Raw genomic sequence first — 19972 nt, 5'->3', positions numbered from 1 at the left:
TTACAGCAGCTTTCCTCTTTTTTACCTTTACTGTTATGTTCAGTACTGCTTTGTTTCTGACTTCCAAGCTTTAAAATAAACATTGCATAATACTTCAGATCAGTTAAAGACCGCAGTTAATATCTGTGGTAGGATACCTTCCATACCCCCATCCAGGGTCAGCCCACCCATGGGGCAAGGTGAAGCCATCTCTTCAGGTGGCAAGATCCCTAAGGGAAGTAGAGTCTGATGCCAATCTTTATTCAGGGCTGGCTCATCAATGATACAAAGTGAGGCGACTTCTTCAGGTGGCAGAATCCACAGGGGGAGCAGATCCCAATCTTGATCTTTCTTCCCTCCTTTTTATTAACAAAGCTGTTCTGTAGCACCTTCTTTCCTGATGTGGAGTGAGACACCTTTTTGAGGTCCACCTCAGGGGCCAAAATGTATTGGGCTATCCCTATCCCAAATAATCTGGTGCTCTGCAGAGGTACTGCAGATTGGAGTTGTGCAAAAGTCTGAAAAGTACTTATCTCTTAATGGCACCCTCTTTCCATTTGATATGTTGTTAAACCTGCAGTTGCTGAAGCAGAGTTTCAGCACTTAATCATACAAGCAAACTCCTAAAATGTACCGGTTAACATAGTAATGTTATTTTCCTTGCCTGCTTTCCTTGCTCATTCTGTTTATTTTTGAAGCATTGTCCTTATTTATATGTAATTCTTTTTTCTTTTTCTTTTTCTGGTAACTTAAACTAATTGATTAATGGTGCCTATACTAATGGAGGTTCCCTGAAGTTTCAACCTAGGGCATAATTTTAGGACATTAGTGTTGCACTACTGTAAATAATACTGCCCTGCAGGGTGTTCATTGATTCTCACTGCTGTCTTGAGTATGCAAGAATGGCAATCTGAAAATGCCTGTTCTGCTGGGGAAACGGCTAATCCTTTTATATAAAAATTGTGACTGGAACCAAGAAACACTATATTGATGTAACAAACACCTGAAATAGGACAAAGAATGAGAACCTGAGATTTGTAGGGCTTAGCCGATTAAATTGAGGGTGAATGGGTATTTCAAGGAGACTTTTAAAAAGTCCCCCCCTTTTTTTGGAGTGTTAACTTACACTTATCACTGGCAGCTGTTCTTCTATTTTATCACTTTAATTATATTTTCCATTTTGTGCTTGTGGCAGCAGTGCCTGTCTTATATACCCCCAGGATGCCCTTGGAATGACACTACATGAACAATGTCCTCCACTGATACTCACCATTCCCCACACCCTAAGGACTGTCTTGGAATTATGCTACTGTACATCTCAATGTAGTGTTGTTGTACTGGCAAGGAGCTACTGCAAGAAAAGGGGAAACTGCAGGCATTCCCCAGCTGCCTATGGTAAATGCCGCTGAAACTTTTGGAGGGATTTAAAAAATTATACTGCTCAAGAAGCCCAAGTGCCTCTGGGGTTCATGGAAGTAGTTGTAAAGTGTTTTGGATTGTGGCCATTGAGATCTAGGTATTGTGGATAAAACAAAAAAACTCAATTTTATTGACACCAAGTGCTTTTTTAATCATTGTTTGAGCAAATTACCTCAAACAATTTTGTCACAGTCTAGACAGAATTAGTTGCAATTTCTGTTTTATCTAATACTAGTATAATACACTACCTTATTTAAATGCCCCATATACATTTGCTTTTCAATATGGATGGCAGGTATGTGGAAAGCCTTTTTTTGATCAATTCAAAACCATCTACATTACATACATTATACAAAAATATACCATAGCACTTTTCAGGCATTCAGAAATGGACAATCCTGTGTATCAAAATAAAAAAAATTCCTTCAGTAGCACCTTAAAAACCAACTAAGTTTTTTATTTTGGTATGAGCTTTTGTGTGCATGCACACTTCTTCAGATACAGTGTGCATGCACACGAAAGCTCATACCAAAATAAAAACTTAGTTGATCTTTAAGGTGCTACTGAAGGAATTTTTTTATTTTGTTTCGACTCAGACCAACACGGCTACCTACCTGTAACTAATCCTGTGTATCCTTACTCAAACGTTAGTGGGGCTTTCTGTAAAGTAAATTGTACGTAGAATTTACAATCCTAGGAAGCTATGCTGTTTTATAGCTTCTATAGCTATGCTTCTTTTGTGTTGTTACAATAAAGGAACACTTATTTTTAGTTTAAATTACATTTGCTAGAAATGTGCAGGTTTTTTACCTATGAATTGGTATAGTTTTAAAGATGATAACTGGTATTTTTATTCTTCCACGTTGAATATGATTTCATTTTTTAAAAGGTTGCTTTTCAAGAAATTTCCCGAAGGATCTGCATGTATTTGAGATTAGCTGAAATCACCCCCACCCCCCCCACCCCCCACACACATGCAAGAGGGTGTCCACAAAATTCTGGAAATGTATTTTAATTCTGTCGTTTATAGCCCTGTCATGTTCTTTATTATATCTTCCTTATCTTTTTTTAAAAAAAAAAATGAATAATGAATGTCAAGTCAGTGGAAGGGCCATTAGCTCAGTGATAGTCCAACAGCATTTCAGCTAGAAAAACTGGAAATGAGTTCTGCATGTTGGTCATTTTTATGGTAAAAGCCACAAAAGCCAACAACATTTTGCCAAATGTAGAATACCACTATGTGTTTATTTCTTTTATTAGTTCATGCTTGATATGTAATCCAATTTTTATTCAGGCATGTGTGCTTTATTCCAAGGAGAAATGTACTAAAATAATATAATTCATACTAAGCATGGCCACCTAACTCTTTAATCCTCTTCATTAGTCAAATTTCTTACAGACTATAATTTTGAATCATATTAGTCGCCATGGATTTTCATTGTTTCTCCTGGGAAAATTATGAGTTGAGAGACTGAAAATGATTTCTAAATCTTCAAAACATTGGATTGAAATTGTGGGAATGTATCCTCTTCTTGTTTGCATGCAGGATACAAAATACAGTGTGTGTATAATTTTAGAACCAAAGGCGGCCCCACCAAACCTCCCCAGTTTGCACAGACCACAATTACTTGTTCAGCACCTGATGTTATATGTGGGATAGGTAAAATTGTGGGGCCTAAATGAAACTTCTAAGTGCTTTCATGATTCTTCCTTTGTACCCACTGGCATAATTTAAAACGCTTAAAATGGTTCTGTCACAGAAAAAGGCACCCAAGAGAAAAAGTGTTGAATTGCAGTTGGAAAGAAAGAATTGGGAGATCATTGCAAGTGGACTTCTGATTGTTCCTTTGAAGTAGAATCAATGATGTCAGGTGATCAACAGGTGGGCTGCCCCTTCTACCTGTGAAAGGTGGGTTGGGGGACCTGGAAACTTTCAAAAAGATGACATCTCATATCAGGGCTCACAAGCAAACTTGCTATTTCCTTCTCTCTCTCTTCCTCTCTCTCTCTCCTGTTTCTTCTCCTGGATATTATTTGGACTTAATCTGTGGTATCTGTTAGAAGAATTAGCTAATTTTATCTCCATCCCTGTGGGGCATATCTTTGCCTTTCTTTCTTTCTTTCTTTCTTTCTTTCTTTCTTTCTTTCTTTCTAAAAATATTTTTTATTAAAGATTTCCCTTGTTTACAAAATCACATGCATTGTCTCTTTCTTCAGGTTGTGTGTTCTACAAATCAGTTACATCTGTTGTGAAGCATTGGTGTTATATGTGGTATAGGGTTGGGAAGAAAAGAGGGGGGGAGAGTGGGTGGTGGTAAAGCTTATGTTCTTTTACTTAGTGTATGTATGGGGGTTTTGTGCCAGCGTCACTTGGGTAGGTTCTCTTTCTATTCACTTATGTTTCCTTGGTGGTAAGAGAGGTTAGGGTGGCCTAGGGTGTGGTTGAGTGTCTTTGGTTGACTACAGTGGGGTTTGTTTATTGTTGTGGGGTTTGGGTTGCTGAGTTAAGTTAGCCATATTTAATATCTTTTCAACCTGGATCTAGCAGGAAAGGACAAGATGTGTATTAATAAGAACTTTTGCCAGTATGCTCTTACTGAACAGAAAGTGTCCAGACAAGAGGGCACCAAACTCATTTAAAAGGTTTTAGTTACCCTTTCTTGAGAATGAAGTAGCAGTGGGAAGTTCCAAACTCTCACATGCTAAAATTTAGATTGAGAGTAAGCACTGCAAGCTGACCCTGGGTTTACAAATGCAAATGAATGATGTGGAAATGATGTGATTGACTGCTGACACAGTATATAGAATTGTACTGCTGCATACTATTGGTTCGGGGCTCCAGTTTTTTTTAATTCTTGTCCATTTAAAAAAATAATATAACTTCCCCACAAGTACAAACCAGTCAATCAGGGAGAAACGTTTTTTCGGATTTTTGTGCTGGTTTTCTTTCTGAAGGGAATTATAAAAAGGTGAGTATAAAAAAACTCCCAAAACTATGGTTCTCCTACCTGCTGTTAGAAGTGGTGCATTCTATACTGCAACCTCCTTTTTCATAACTATCCTCAATCTTTAGTTACAATAGAAACATTTTTATTTTATTATTCTCTATTTCTTCAGAAAATATGAAGCAATTTTCTTAGCTATTTTTGGAGGGACAGGATTAGTTGAGAGCAGATTTTCATGTAATTTGACTTTTTATGCCAATCTAAGGATTTTTATAATGTCTAGGCACTGAGGTCTCTTGCTTCTAGGCTCTAATTCATGGTGGTGTTCATTGATTTTGTGTATGTGCAAAACAAATTGCTTCTGGAAATGTATTGATATAAAAATGGATCATATTCAGCTTTCTGGAATGGCAAACACCATGTGAGTGGTGTATCTTGCCCTTTCAAAATCATCTCTATTTAGTTACTCATTACCTTTCCCCGTATTTGATTCTTTTCCATATTTTGTATAACAGATCTATATACCCCAGTAACTCATTAACTTGTTAAATGATGAGTTTTTAAAAGACCTTCTGTGTTGGATATTAGAAAGATTGCTGGAAGGCTGTGTTTAGAGAAAGGGGATGAATCACTCATTATATTTTCTGTCTTCAGGGATTAGTGCTGATACTTACGTAGCCAAAATCCATGCACTTATTGGAAAAAAAGTTATGCACTTTTCATTAAGTGCTTACTTTCTTAAAAAAAGAAAAAGCAATCCCAAACAGGCACTGGACCTATGACTACAGACATTGCAGAAGTAGATGCTAATATAAGAAAATGAGAAAAAAAGAGCAGAACAAAAGAAACCGGGTGGGGGCAATAGCCCTGTTTTCCCTTTTTTAATACGTAGTCATAAAGTAAGCCATGGCAGGGTTTTTAAGCATTTGAGAAATATAAGACATACCCCGAAAATAAGCCATACTTCCGTGCCGCGGAAACCAACCCCCACAGGCACCTCCACTCACAGAGTCACTCCATGCGGCTGGCACTGCAGGAGCGCGATCAGCTGTGAAGCAGCGCTCCAAGAGCGCCGCTTAACAGCTGGTCGCGTTCCCGCCTTGCTGGCTGCGTCCCCGCGCTCCGCCTTCTCGTCCACCGCCATCCCTGCCGCTTCCGTGCTTGCCGCCACCGCTAGGCTCACTGCTTCTTCCTTGCCTGGCCCGGCCAAGGACGCCTGCCACCCCGCCATCCAGAACCGGTGGCTGCTGCAGCGCCGAGCACTCAAGAGAGCCCAGCAGCGCCCTGAGCCAGCGCCCTGAGCCATAAATACCATACCGGTAATAAAAAAAATAAGACATCCCACCGAAAGTAAGCCCCCCCCCTGTGTTTTTTTGAGGGAAAAAAGTTATAAGACGGTGTCTTTAAAAAAAGGGGGAAACACGGTAGACTGTGCCATACCATGCTCTGTGCAGTCATGCAGAAGAAAGGGGAGGGGAAAGGAGCAGTAAGAGAACACAGCCCATATAAATGTATATACTTGTTCAAAGACATTAAGAGCATAAGAAGAACTCTGCTGGACCAGGTCAAAGGCCCAAGCAGTCAGTTTAGTTTCCTGTTCTCACAGTGGACAGACAGAGATGTCTTTGAGAATCCCATAAGCAGCACTTGAGTGCACCAGTTTTCCCAAATCTGCAATTCCCAGGTTTGTTCTACCTGCTCCAACAGTGCAGGCAGAACAAAAACGTGGCTAGCTGCTTTATATTTCACTGCATTTCTGTAATCCTCTTTTAAGGTCATCCCATTTTATTTGAAATAATTTCAACGGAAATGTTATACCATTTGAATACTATTGCTTGAAACAAATGGGTCAATGCTAATTTGGAAACAATCATAGTTAAAGTGTAAATGTTGGGGCATTAAAAATAGCCTGTACAGTAGTGCCATGCATAGCAGATCTCTAACCAGAAGCCTTTCACTCTTGAGTTGAGCCCAAACACTTTTAGATTTTAGGCAACCTCTACCCCTTTCCAGCACAGCATGCTGCTGCTTTGCCTAAAGGTAAAGGGACCCCTGACGGTTACGTCCAATCACCGAGTTAACTCTGGGGTTGTGGTGCTCATCTCGCTTTACTGGCTAAGGGACAGCTTCTGGATCATGTGGTCAGCATGACTAAGCCGCTTCTGGCGAACCAGTGCAGCACACAGAAACACTGTACCTATTTATCTACTTGCACTTTGACGTGCTTTTGAACTGCTAGGTTGTCAGGAGCTGGGACCGAACAACCGGAGCTCACCCCATCGCGGGGATTCAAACCACCAACCTGATCGGCAAGCCCTAGGCTCTGTGGTTTAGACCACAGCACCACCTGCGTCCCGCTGCTTTCCCTAGCAATGCTTTAATGGCTGAAAAGTTTTAGTTCAACAATGTTTAATTTACTGCATGCAAACAACTGAACATAATTCCATAGTCGTGTGTGTGTGTGTGTGTGTGTGTGTGTGTGTGTGTTCTTATATGAAGAAGTCTCTGTGCAAGAATATTCAGGCATTTAGTGATAGGGTAAAGCAGTCATTTCATCAGAACATCCCACAGGGAATATGGTGATACAGTGTGGGGAATTGCTTTTTTTTTTAATTTGCAAAACAGCTTTGACATAGCTTGGAAAAGAGGATACAGTATTCCAAAAATGTTAAATAGAAGCCTTCTACTTAGAATTTTAGGGGTTTTTACTGCCCGCCATCTACAGTTTTCCAGACCTCTGAATCCAAGCTACTACAATGTTACAACTCCTGCAAAAAGGATGTTAGTGCTATTAGACTTTTCTTCCTAGCAAGAATCCTAAGCACTTCATTTTTTTAATAAAAAAATCTTTTAAGATAGTCCAAATTAAGTTCAAGATATGTAATAGAATTCTGACCCCAAATTACCTTAACTTAAAGTAATTGCATTGATTCTACAAAAAGTTCTCAGCAGTATAATTCAAAGTAAGTGTGGGCTTCCTATACCCAAGGGTGTATTTTCAAGAGAGCTGATTCACTGCTTCCAATTAAAATGAATGGGCAGAGATGGGCATTTTGTACCTCTGAAAGTTAGGTTACAACTTAGATAAATAATGTATGTGAAGCTAATCACATATTAATACAAATTTCTGTATTAAACTGAGCCAGGACACCAGGGGCCTTCTGAAAATGTTTATAGGTCCCATTCCTAATCACTGACTAACCAAAGTTATACACCTAGGATTGTGCATTAAAATTTTGAGTTTCAAGACTTGACTCAGAGCATTTCTCAATATAGAGGGTAGCTCCCAAATCCTAGGTGTATAGTTGTGTTAGTCAGGAATTAAGAATGTGCCCTATGAACATAGTTTTTCAAGGTCCATATAGGCCTTGAAAAATATCACGCACGATTAAGCATAAATAATGCTTTAAAAAAAAGGCATAGGTACTGAAAGACCAGCTTACTAAAGGTTGCATATAACAATGTTCAGCACATTATTACCATGGCAACTGTTCAGGCTGGGGCTAAGGATAGCAACTTCTCAGGTTGTGTCATTGAAATTGGAACTTACTTCTTAACATAATTGATCAAGCCAAAGTTCAGTATATTTAAGTGCCACTGATTTCAACAGAAGAGAGTTAAGCTTGTGATTAAGCTTCCTTTTTAGATAAATTAGACTTTAAAATATTTACCTTTGACCAGGTAGTGCCATAAATTTTAAAAGTTCATTTATTACAATGGGATTTAAATGCACCTCATTTGTTCTGGCTTGTTGCATCCATATATTTATTTTCTGTACCAAAGGTTGAAACACTTGCATCACTCTTCTTACACTGGAAACATCTTTAAAATCCCATGGGCTGAATGAACTTTGTGTGACTTCTAGTTCAGTCCCATAAGTAGAGAAACTAAGATAACTTTGCCTGATGATACAATGAATATTACACACAGTCAGGCTAGGAACATGATATCAGTATAATGAAGAGTAGTCATTGGTAAACAACTCTTCAACTCTTCAATTAGTCAATTTGTTTTCAGTTCGTATTGATAAATCTCAGTGATTTTGTGAATTATTCCTAAATTCTTAAATACATATGATAACTGATTTAACAATAGATGGAAAAAAATTCCCATTTGAAACTTAATGGCAAACACTTAAAAAATACAACAAACATCCCTCATTACTTTTGGGACTCCGGAGACTGTTGTTTGCCAAATATGGGAGGAGGAAAAATAAACTCTAAGTGACGTCAATAGAGTTTAAAGTTTTGTTTTGTCAAAATTGGCAGGTGCAGCTTACAGGACCTGTGGAAGTTTGCACAATGTAAACTGCCAAAAGCTGATGCCATAAAGCTACTTGGGAGGATAGCAGGGGTTGCCATGCAGAGGACATTGATCAGACCAATCTTTCTCCTCCCACTGCAATAATTAATGATTACAGAATTGTAGAGTTGGAAGTGATCCCCTGCAATGTAGGAGTCTTAACTAGACCATACATTTTCTTGTTGATCTATTTAAATGTGTATAGGTTCTGTCTAAGAATATTGATCGAATCACCACACAATTGCATTTTTTGAGGAAACAGATTTGCTAATTTCAATGTACGTAAATAAGCAAGGCTGAGCATTCAGGGATGCAAATTTTGTGTTTTTGAACTCAAAAGCAAAGCAAAACACTTGAGCTCATCTTTAAAACAGAGTGCACATTTATAACAGTGGGTCAAAATAACTTGGGAAGCTTCCACAATATGGTGCTTCCCAACTTCTCAAACAGGAAAGGTTTAATCTAAGGTTACCAGACATCCCTGTTTCCCGGGGACAGTCCCTGGATTTACAAATCAGTCCCCATACAAAATCCATGAAAATTGAAAATAGTCCCCAGATTCATTGTAAAACAACAACAACTGGTAACCTTAGTTCAATCATTATATACACTACTGTCACATACCTGTCTAAAAGTCAGTTCTATTGTTGCTTTAATTATAATAGAAACACTTCTATCTTGACAACAGGTCAGATATAGAGCTTGTTTATATGGTAAGCACGTGGTACAGCATGGGTAAAGAGAAACATTTCCAGTGGGGAGGGGAATTTTGAGAATGGGTTCTAGGTGTAGGGACGATTCATGTTTCTAGCTTTTAGAAATAGAGAAACATATTATTACGCATGAGCACATTTCAGATAATATTTGAATTGACTGTTGTTGGATATCACTTAGTAACAATCAATAGTGTATTGTGGAAATGGAATTGACTATCTTACATTTTGTTTTTAATGGCTTATGGTTGTTCTCTGAAAAATAAGAAAATAATTTTTGTAGAATATGTCTGTAGGATACCAGTGGTACCTTGTAGTAGTACCTTGGCTCCTGAAAAAAAATCTGCTCCCGAACGCCGCAAACCTGGAAGTGAGTGTTCTGGTTTGTGAACATTTTTTGGAAGCCAAACGTCTGACACGGCTTTCGGGGCTTCCCATTGAGTGCAGGAAGCTCCAGCAGCCAATCGGAAGTCGTGCCTTGGTTTTCGAATGCTTCCGGGAGTCAAACAGGCTCCCGGAATGGATTAAGTTTGACAACGAAGATACCACAGTAATTAAAGAAATATGGAGAAATAGAAAATAGCAAAAGGAGAATTAACTTCCAATATAGTGCACAAGCAACTTGAGAAATATAATGCGTAAATTGAGATACTAAGGGTACTATATAGCAATACTTCCCTTTTCTCTCCTCTCCCCACACTCCTAAAAAATCTACTCTAGGATCCCCCAATGTTTCAGCAGATTTTGAGCGTGCATAGGGGACTGCAGGGTAGAGGAGGAGGAAGTGCTGTTGTAAGTCACTGAAGTTTACATGCTATTCAAGATGACTGTATGAGAGGCTTAAAGAAGTGGCATAAGCGTTACTCTAGAAACAGATATGAATGCACACTGGTGGGATGTCTAAACCAGCTAGAAGTTCCCCAACACTCCTCTTTACAGCTCCACTGCACTTATTGTTCCATCAGCAGAGAGGAGAAACGTGCAGTGTAATGTTTTCCTCCATTGTTGTCAAGAGGTAGGGAATAAAGGGCCGTTCGCCTCTCCACTCTGAGCACAGTAAACCAGTAGGGTGATGGATGCCCCACCAGTGAATAACCGTGGGTTCTCTCCAGCCTGCACAAGCATAAATGCGAGTTACTGTAGAACTGATCTTCTCCTGCCTTTCATGCAGTAGCTTCATCACATCATCTTAGTACTTCCTGCCGTGTCTTTACAGCTTTACATCTGGTCATGACATAATACTTTTTTGGACAGTGATATCCCTCCAGAATATTTTCATTTTAATTAAATGTCATACTTCAAATAACTGATGGGAGAACATTCCATGAACCGGTAATAGAGTTTGCTTAACTACCTCATAAGCACAGATTGCTCAACTAATCACCAAGGAAATACTTTTCGATTCTAATCTGCATCAGGGATTTACCTATTTATTTTTCATTCTCTCAAACCGTATTTACATAAAGCCTTGCCAGAAATGATGCTTCTGGCTGTGTTGGGGAAAGAGGGCATATGGTATTTTTTTGTTTTCTATTTTGTAAATATTAAATAACCATATGTAGAACATGTGTTTACATTCTTTCCTTTATTCTGTTACTACTAGAGTTGTGCCTAGATTTATAAGTGTAGTTTAGAATTTTTAAATACCAGTGTCTTACATTCTTCAAATTCTATTCCTCCTCATGTTGTTTAAGTTGAGGAGCAATCTGTGCCAACTGAATATTAGTGTATTCAGCAATCTTTGGAAATTCAGTCTTCAAATTTTGCAGTGTGGTTCTCCAACCAACTTGTGGAAGGTGATGAAAAGGAACAGGGAAGGGCTGAAGATAACATATTCATCTCAATTGCTTTCCTCCTCATGGAAGAACTTAATCCATTTCCATAATGCCTGAATAGGTTTTCTGTTGTGCTGTGCTGTGTGTCTGTCCGTGTAGCATAACAATACTACAGGTTGCATCCAATGCAAGCAAATATTGCAGTCCCATAGTGCTCTGAAGTGTCCCCAACCATCATAAATAGATTTTTGGTAGCACAAGGGGCTCTTCTGGGTAGGGAAGGGGGACATAAACAACACTATGGTGCCCTTCTTGCTTGACTGCATCCCATTAAAAACAACGAATGATTTCAATGTGAAGCATAATTAATCAGCATAACCACTACAAAAATGCACTAATTAATCTAGCCTATTAATCAGCTAAACATTACAGCTAGGCCCATTGCTTTAATAATAATAATAATAATAATAATAATAATAATAATAATAATAATAATATCCCACCATCCAGCTGGGTTTCCCCAGCCACTCTGGGTGGCTTACAGAACATATAAAAACATAGTAAATGTCAAACATTAAAAACTTCCTGTTTCAGATGTCTTCTAAAAATTGTGTAATTCTTTCTCTCCTTGACATCTGATGAGGGTGCCACTGCCGAGAAGGCCCTCTGCCTGGTTCCCTGTAACTTCACTTCTTGCTGTGAGGGAAGCACCAGAAGACCCCCTCCCCCCAAAAAGGAGGACAATTTCTACTTTCTGCATGCAGTTTGGAACTTTTTAGAAGCCAGCATCACTAATTTAGTCAGAATTCTGTTTTCCTGTTTTAAATGTATGTAGCTAAGAAGAACCATGGTCTTCTGTCCCCTTTCAGTAAGCATGATATTCTGTTTCATTGGCAATGAGTGATTTAACATATTCTGATGAGTTTTAAGCTTTTATAGTAGATAGCAGGGCACAAATTGGATTTTTATTTTTATTTTTTTACTAACCTTTGGAAACATTCTCTCTCTCTCTCTCTCTCTCTCTCTCTCTCCTAATAACTTTCAGGGTTCCTCACATATGCAATCAAGTAAATTTAAAAAATAGAGCTGCAGCTGCAAACTAAACATTAATATTTAGTCTGATTCATAGCTGAGAGGAAAGCTGTAGCTTGTTGACTGCAAGCAGACTGAGCACAGAATCATTTTGTAAGCAACTCTTGTGATAGTTCTGCTGACCGGAAGGCTGAGTAGTGAGCAAGATGGATTTCTTTAGACAGAATATGACCCCTTTTACAAATGACAAATCTTTTAAAGTGTTTTGATAATTTTGTAACTTGTCGGGGGGGGGCACTCCCATTGCAGCTGAGAACCAATGTTAACTAACATTAATGGTGAATGGGGTATTTTTCTGACACCATTAAGAAACCTTCAAGAGAACTGCTTTTGGTTAGAGAAATATGGATATGCCACACCATTTCTTGACCTTTCTTGATCTTTTATTCATCCTAGTCTGCTAACTTTGGCTTGTAGTAAACACATTCAATGGCAAAATTCAATGCATTTCAGGGTCATTTTTATTGCCACAGGTGTTGTTGTTGTTGTTGTTGTTGTTGTTGTTGTTGTTGTTGTTGTTGTTGTTGTTGTGCCAGAAGGAAAATAGCAGGTGGCAATTGGCTGTAATTTGGGGACATTGTGCAGGTAACAATCTGTGACAATGTCACTCAAGGACTACCATGTAGATCTACTTATGTGTGAATAATTTAGACACCATTGAGTTCATCTAGCTTAGTTTAGCTAAATGTATTTAAAAATTAATACATGGTGTGATGCGTTTAGAATAGCGTGATTGTCTCTTTAAAAAAATCTCATTAACTGTTTCCCCCCCTTTTTTATACATGAGCATGTCTATCTCTAATATTTGGATTCTGCTTCTAAATATTGGTCTGTGGCGCCTGTTACTTAGAAGTATTCCAAGAGGTAGAATGTAAGGCTCTTTCAGAGAGGAATCTAATTTGTAGGGACATGATTCTATTTATGGTTTTAAGATGTGGAAGTTTTTCTCTTTGTGGACATATGGAAAACTCTGCTTCAATAATAATTATTATTTTATTTTATTTTACAGCACTTTTACAAGTGTCAATTTCCCTCAGCAAGGTAGAAGTCAGTGTGGGTGTATCCAAATTCTTCACATGCACAGGTATGTATATTTGTTTAATTCCAACTTGACTTCTATCCCCTTCCACATGTGACTGGTGTGTACACTAATAGGAGGCAACCAGCTGAGTGTCAGGATGGTTAAGGAAGTGTAACAAAGTTGTTCATTGCAACGATCAATGATTACTGATTAGCATGATGAGAATGTGAGTATTTGAGGCTTGGAATCTAAGATTGGAGGATCAGTGACATTACAACTGGGGGTGCAGGAGGTGCGCCCCAGGTGCCATGTCTGGGAGGGTGACAAGAAGGCACCGCACGGGGGCTCACCCTGCCGCCACGGCGCAAGCAGCCATTGCACCGCCGCAGCCGCATGTGGAGAATCCTCCGATCGTGACTGCAGCTGCGTGCAGAGGATCCCAGCGCCGGCAGCAAACTGCTATGTACAGTGCATGTGCGGCGTCACACGCATGCACTGTACATAGTGGTTTGCCACCGGCGGTGCTCCAGCGCCATACGGATGGCGATGGGATCCCTCCATCGCCACTACAGCCACATGTAGAGGACCCTCCATTCGTGGCTGTAGCCATGAGCAGAGGATCCCGGCACCGTCCATACGGCGCTGGGGCGGTACCGCCGGCAAACCGCTATGTACAGCACATGTGCAGCGTCGCTACGTACGGCACATGCATCGTATGTAGTGAGGCTGCACATGCACCCTACGTAGCGACGCCCCGCCCCAGGTGTCACAATGCCTTTGTTCACCACTGTGGAGGATATGGGGGAAAGCAATATCTTACATAGATATCAGTGAAAGGAGAAGCTATGAGCTGATGGAAGAAAGGAAGTGGTTGAGCAAGGAAATTTCAAATATTTGTTGCTGGGAATCTAAGATAGCACAGATTTGCTAGGCCAAAATTATGAGCCATTCATGCACAAATGTGTGAAAATCTCACCCTATAGTATCAGGTCTGCATTTTGAAGTGTCATATGTCCAGCGAGATAAAGAAATTTGTCGACCTTAAGACATAGCTGCCAAGTTCTCCCTTTTTTTAAGGGAAATTCCCTTATGCTGAATAGGCTTCCTCATGAGAAAAGGGAAAACTTGGCAGCTATGCCTTAAGAGTCCAAAGAATATTCTGCTTGATTTCCCTAAACTGTAGCTCAGGCCCCAAATAAAAATACTCTACAAGTGGCAATCTCTAGACTGAGTGCCATCCAAATTTCCATTTTATTCTTATTTTTCTGTATTAGAAATGACAACCTTAGAAATGACAAGTCCTCCTCACAGAGGGCACGTGTTGCGGTGAGATCATCAGGACTGACCTCACTGTTTGTGGGGGTGGGAGCGATTGGATAGCCACAACAACCCGATTGGTGGTCCCTCAGTTGCTGGGCAGATCTGGCCAATGGGGAATTTTGTGTATTAACCAAGGGGCCTTTATATACTGCTGCACATTGCGTAGAGCTTCCTCTTTTCGCTTCATGCACCGGATCACCCACCCACCCTCCCTATATTTAGGGTCTTGCTATGATCTTGCTATGCAATCGTGGGTCACCTGCTGTTGGGGCAGGGGCCCGGTAGGAATTTTCCCATTTGGCGGATTGGCTGGTGCCACTTGGGTTTCACCTGCCACGTAGCAAATCGTCACAACTTTGTGAGGTTTGGTGGTTAGGCATTGGTTCAAGGTGGTCTGGAGGGGATGGGTTGGAGCATCCCCTCCAATGCGCAAAGGTATTCCATTAAAGGAATCCAGGGATTCACCATGCTTTTGTTGACTCCTTTTGGGGGGTAGGGCCACGCAAGAGTCCCTAGGAGCATTTGGGGTGAACTTGAGTCTGATCCTGGACCATTGCTCCCCCACAATGTTTCCCCTGTACTGACGATATGGTGGGGCCCAGTTGTCAGTGCTGCCCTGCTGAGGTCAGGTGCAGCCAGTCGGGAACCAATGCCTAAACAAACCACTCACTATCTGTAATCGGTTGTGGCCAAAATTATGCCCATAACCTAAAACTATATTCTGTGTCAATTGTGTATTTATTTATTGGGAAGCTCCTGGGGATCTTAACATGCAACTCTCTAAAGGCATATCAATACTAAGAAATTAATCTTATAAATGACAATGTTGTTGAAGGGCTTGAAATGAAAAGTGGAGCCCTATTCTCCCTTCAGAACCATTGGAATTTATGTATGCATGTATTACAAGTATTTTTAAATTGTCCTTCACTGATACACCCATAGCAGTTACTCAGGATCTCCCTCAAAGTGATTGAGGTTCTGCATCTCATTAAGCCTGGTTGAGTTATTTCTTAAAAAAATAATAGCCATAGTAATAGTGCTTATTGCTTGCCCTCCTGCCTGGACAAAATACACTTCCTGGAACCAGATGTGTGCTGGAGTTTTATGAGGAAGAGTGCCATTTCAACCTAATATTGTGTAATATTTTGTGATACTATTTTTGATGCATCAACCTGGATGCTTAATGTTGTGTGTACTTTATATTTCATCCTATTATTTTAGATTATATATAGTTACAAAGCAACATAGGTACTCTCTACAGGAAGCCTGGTCCCACAGAGCTTTTACAGAAGCAAAAATAAATATTTGTAGGCATTGGAAAGCAGCTACCTAACTTGAGAATAATGTCTGGCATGATTTTGATTTGATTGATTGGAAAATGGTCCCTGATCTTTGCATGAATTGAATAAATTATGTATTCTAGAACTCTATGCCCCCCCCATTAGCATTGAACACTGCAGAATGTGCTTTGCTTGAATTGTGTTTTCTTATCATTCAGTGCCATGTGGTGATCGCAGGCACCTGGTGAAACAGTCCCTTATATGCAAACTTTCAGAAATGCAGATTCCTCTCTATGGGTCTGGAGTCACTAGTCTTAAGGTGCAAGTCAGGATGGTATATCTGAAGCAAAAAAATAATAATCACACAAGCACTTCCTTCCCTTCTTGGCAGTAAAATAAAATATAAATTTCATATCTTTTAAAGTATGGTTGTGAATTTTTCTCAGTTTCTTTAACTTTTTGTAAACTGGTTTGATATATTTTATTTTATTTTTACAATTAAGTGGTATGTAAATTTTATGATGATGATGATGATGATAAATTAAATAACTAATAATTTGCTACTCTTTCATGGCCCCAAAATTAATGCAGGAACCACCTCTAAATAACGGTAGAGCCAGCCCTGGGTAGGAATTGAGTTTTTCATGTTGAAGTAGCCAGTCTGCAGAGGGTACAAACTATGGCAATTAAGTGAGAGATGAACTGAGCTGGTCGGAAACATTAGTGGCACTGGGCGTGCCCTCTTCTATTCTGAAAAGATAGCAAGAATGGAGTTGCTTTCTATTTTACTGGATGTACTCCTGAGCTTTTCATAGTAACCCTCTGTATGGAAATTTAGAGAGGAATCTTTTCCTGGCACGTAGATCACTGAGTAGAAAACTCCACCTGTTCTGCAAATGCATTACAAAGCATTAAAAATGTATAATGAACTGAAACATTGAGAAATGTTCTGGCACGAATTATTCAGTGGCTACTGAATAAATTAAACTATCTGAACAATGTGGGGTTTCATTTAATGAGTATTGGTGGAATTTCCTTCTAAGTCTGAAAATCACATTGCCACTACATTTATGCTTCAGAATCTCTGCAATGTGCTTCCAAGTGAGATCTGAAAGGAGTTGATTTTACTGTCATATCATAGCCAGGAGACAATGAGATATCCCATTAGAATTTAAGTATACATTATTAGATCTATAAACCAGGGGGGTCACTACTTTCTAACTTTGAAATGATATTAGGACAGGAGACAGTACAAAGTTCATTCCATGTAATTATTTTTATGGCTACTCATTCCGACCAATTGAATTTTGAGTTAATGGCAGATAATTAAAGATTATTACAAAAAGAAGTAATACAAACAAAACCCAGCTAATCAAATGTCAACCACTAATGAATAATTTGTTCTTGAATATACTCTACCTTTCAGTTGTTTTATTCAAATACAAGACACAATGGTTGGTTTGTTTTTTGTTGTTTTGAGAGTTTGTTTTTACAAGCAGCTTAAAAATTATATTAATGTAGGAATGGATGTTTGGGCAATGACACAAAGGCAGAAAGACTTGATCGCCTATCATTTTGGGAAAAAATGCCATTAGCAGAACTAGCAAAACAAGTATGGTACTTTAGTATCCTTTCCCTGAAGCATTGTGATTGCGAAGGCCCATTTAAATTATTTCCGCTTCCCCACTTTTACAGTGGAATCTCATTACACTGGAATCTTGGAAGAAACTGTTTGATTTTTGCAGGCACACTGTCCATACATATAAAAATGAAAAGTATCTCCAAATCGCTTTTGTTGTACTTGCTTCAGTTCAAGGCACTTCAGACAGATTCCTCTTTGGTTTGGACAACCCTAGGCTTGCCATACATCTGGAAAATCCCAGACATGCCTTCTTCTTTTTTGGGGGGGGTGTTGCATTTTATAGGAAATGCCTGGGTTTTAGGGGGCTTTATTTCCAAAAAAAGGTTGCTGAGATTTTATTTTTTTTGTGAGATCACCAGAGTTTTTACTTCTTGAAATATGGGAATCCTAGACAAGCCTGAAACCTGCCATTTTGTGTTGCTTGTTTCTAATTTAGGATTCAGTAAAATCAGATGCACACCCCTAACAAAATAGAACTTCTGGAAGATCCCTACTGTACATAATATTGTGAGAGTACTTGATATTGTCCCAAAATATAGAATAAAACTGATGCACACGAGCATAGCATATTTTAAAGAAATGTTATATCTGATACCTTGTCCAATATTAATTATGTATGTTGTTGTCTTTCTTCTTTCCTTTAGTAATTGGTGAGGCTGAGAGTATAGATTGGTACAACCCACAAGGAGAGAAGATTGTATCTAATCAAAGAGTGGTAATACAGAAAGAAGGTGTCAGATCACGGTTAACAATCTACAATGCCAATGTGGAAGATGCTGGAATATACAGGTGTCAAGCAACAGATTCTAGAGGACAGACTCAAGAGGCTACTGTTGTTTTGGAAATTTACCGTAAGTAAAATCCAAAGGTGAAAATAAATTCATTAGTGAGGCTTCTCTTCCTTCATGTTGTACAGAAAATGGTGAATATACATGCTCTGTAAACTTTATATCAAAAGTATTCATTATATTGGGGCTACTCAGTGCTAAGTATAGTATGTACTCAACGATTACTTTGAAGTAAGCAAATTTACACATATTTTTTGTAATAGATGGCAGCAGAAGACTCATTTATAGTAATTTATGGTTTACTTTGAACTTGAAATAGTTTTGTCTATGTTAATAGAAACTTAGGGTATTCTGGTATTTTTGAAAACAAATTTGATGTGATTTAAACAACAACAACAATCAAACAGTGTATGAATTTTATGAAATAAATAATACAGCGCTGGTGCCCTGTTGTATATTTTTGCCATCAACCATGTCTTTTTGCTGCAACAGAACAGTATGATAATCGTACTTACCCAACTAGCATGTGAAATACTTTTAACATTTTAAAGTGCAATGTAAGTAAATTCTATTTGTTACCTAAGTACTTTGGAATTCTCAGCAAATGGTAGAAGCTACTAACTAAACGGTCTTTCCTTCTTTCTTAGAAAAACTCACATTCCAAGATATCCCATCCCCACAAGAATTTGTACAGGGAGAAGATGTACAGGTCATTTGCCGCGTTACTAGTTCACCTGCACCTATTGTCAGCTGGTTGTATCAAAATGAGGAAGTCTCAAATATTGCTGACAGTTAGTATTTTGGTAACTCTTTAAATTATCTGTTTTCATTCTACATTCAACCAGTTTAAAGGCGCTTACGTTAATATTCTGATATAGTATTGAAACACCTATTGTGTTAACCAAATAGTGAGTAAAATGTGGTCATTGAGATGTTAGATTGCTGGAGATGGGGAATGCAATTAATGTTACTATTAAATCATGATGCAGTCCTTTTCCTGATATATCCCTCTGAAATTAAATTTTCCATTGCAAATAAATAGCTTAGGGATTGGCAAATGAAAGCCAGAAGATAAAACTGGCCAAAACAAAACAAGCCTGGTGACTACTTGGCTCTTATGTACAAACTCAGTGATGAAAGAAGTTTCCCAAAGGAGGGGTAGTTGTGGCCACAGGACTGTCTACCTGGTTATTTTAGACTGTGTTGTTTGAGACTTCTCTACTCAGGATCCCTCTTGAACTTACAATCTGGCTATGTTTGGTACCTTCTTGTTAAGTAACCCCCCAGTTAGGTAGACTCTTGCCAAGTACAAAAGTAAATAATTCTGGTCAACAGCTGTGGGAAGACATTTGTAAATTTTTAGCTTTCAAACTTGGCTATAAATTATGTTAGTCATGGAGACCAATGAATTCAAGAACCGTCATGTTAATCTTCATTTGTTTGGTCTTTGGATTAGACCCTCAAGACCATATTTTTCTCATACATGACTTCAATTCTACTTTAATTTCTATACTACCTTAGTAAATTCTGAGAACTATTTAAAATAAACTGAATTAAACATCAGGAAAATGACTGGATTTTAACAAAAGATATAAATACCTGCTCTATGGTTGTTGAATTTTGCCATGATTTAGAGCACAGGTGTCAAACACAAGGCCCGGGGGCCAAATCCGGCCCGCCAGACCTTGTCATGTGG

The 19972-nt window shown here is 38.9% G+C and overlaps 1 protein-coding gene across 3 annotated transcripts in view; it reads left to right on the top strand.

Moving 5' to 3' along the window:
• Positions 1-19972, top strand: part of NCAM2 (neural cell adhesion molecule 2) — a 186958-nt gene that overhangs the window by 76423 nt on the left and 90563 nt on the right. For 2 of the 3 annotated variants that reach the window (XM_035116298.2, XM_035116299.2), the window contains exons 2-4: positions 13235-13309; positions 18133-18339; positions 18924-19067. In XM_035116298.2, the coding sequence (XP_034972189.1) occupies positions 13235-13309; positions 18133-18339; positions 18924-19067 (426 nt within the window). Of the gene's footprint in view, positions 1-13234; positions 13310-18132; positions 18340-18923; positions 19080-19972 lie in introns of those variants that run through there. The other variant, XM_035116300.2, reaches the window with a different exon arrangement.

Source organism: Zootoca vivipara, chromosome 4, assembly GCF_963506605.1.
Source record: "Zootoca vivipara chromosome 4, rZooViv1.1, whole genome shotgun sequence".
Taxonomy (NCBI): domain Eukaryota; kingdom Metazoa; phylum Chordata; class Lepidosauria; order Squamata; family Lacertidae; genus Zootoca; species Zootoca vivipara.
The sequence above is the reverse complement of the archived record's forward strand: the minus strand, read 5'-3'. Positions and strand labels throughout refer to the sequence as shown.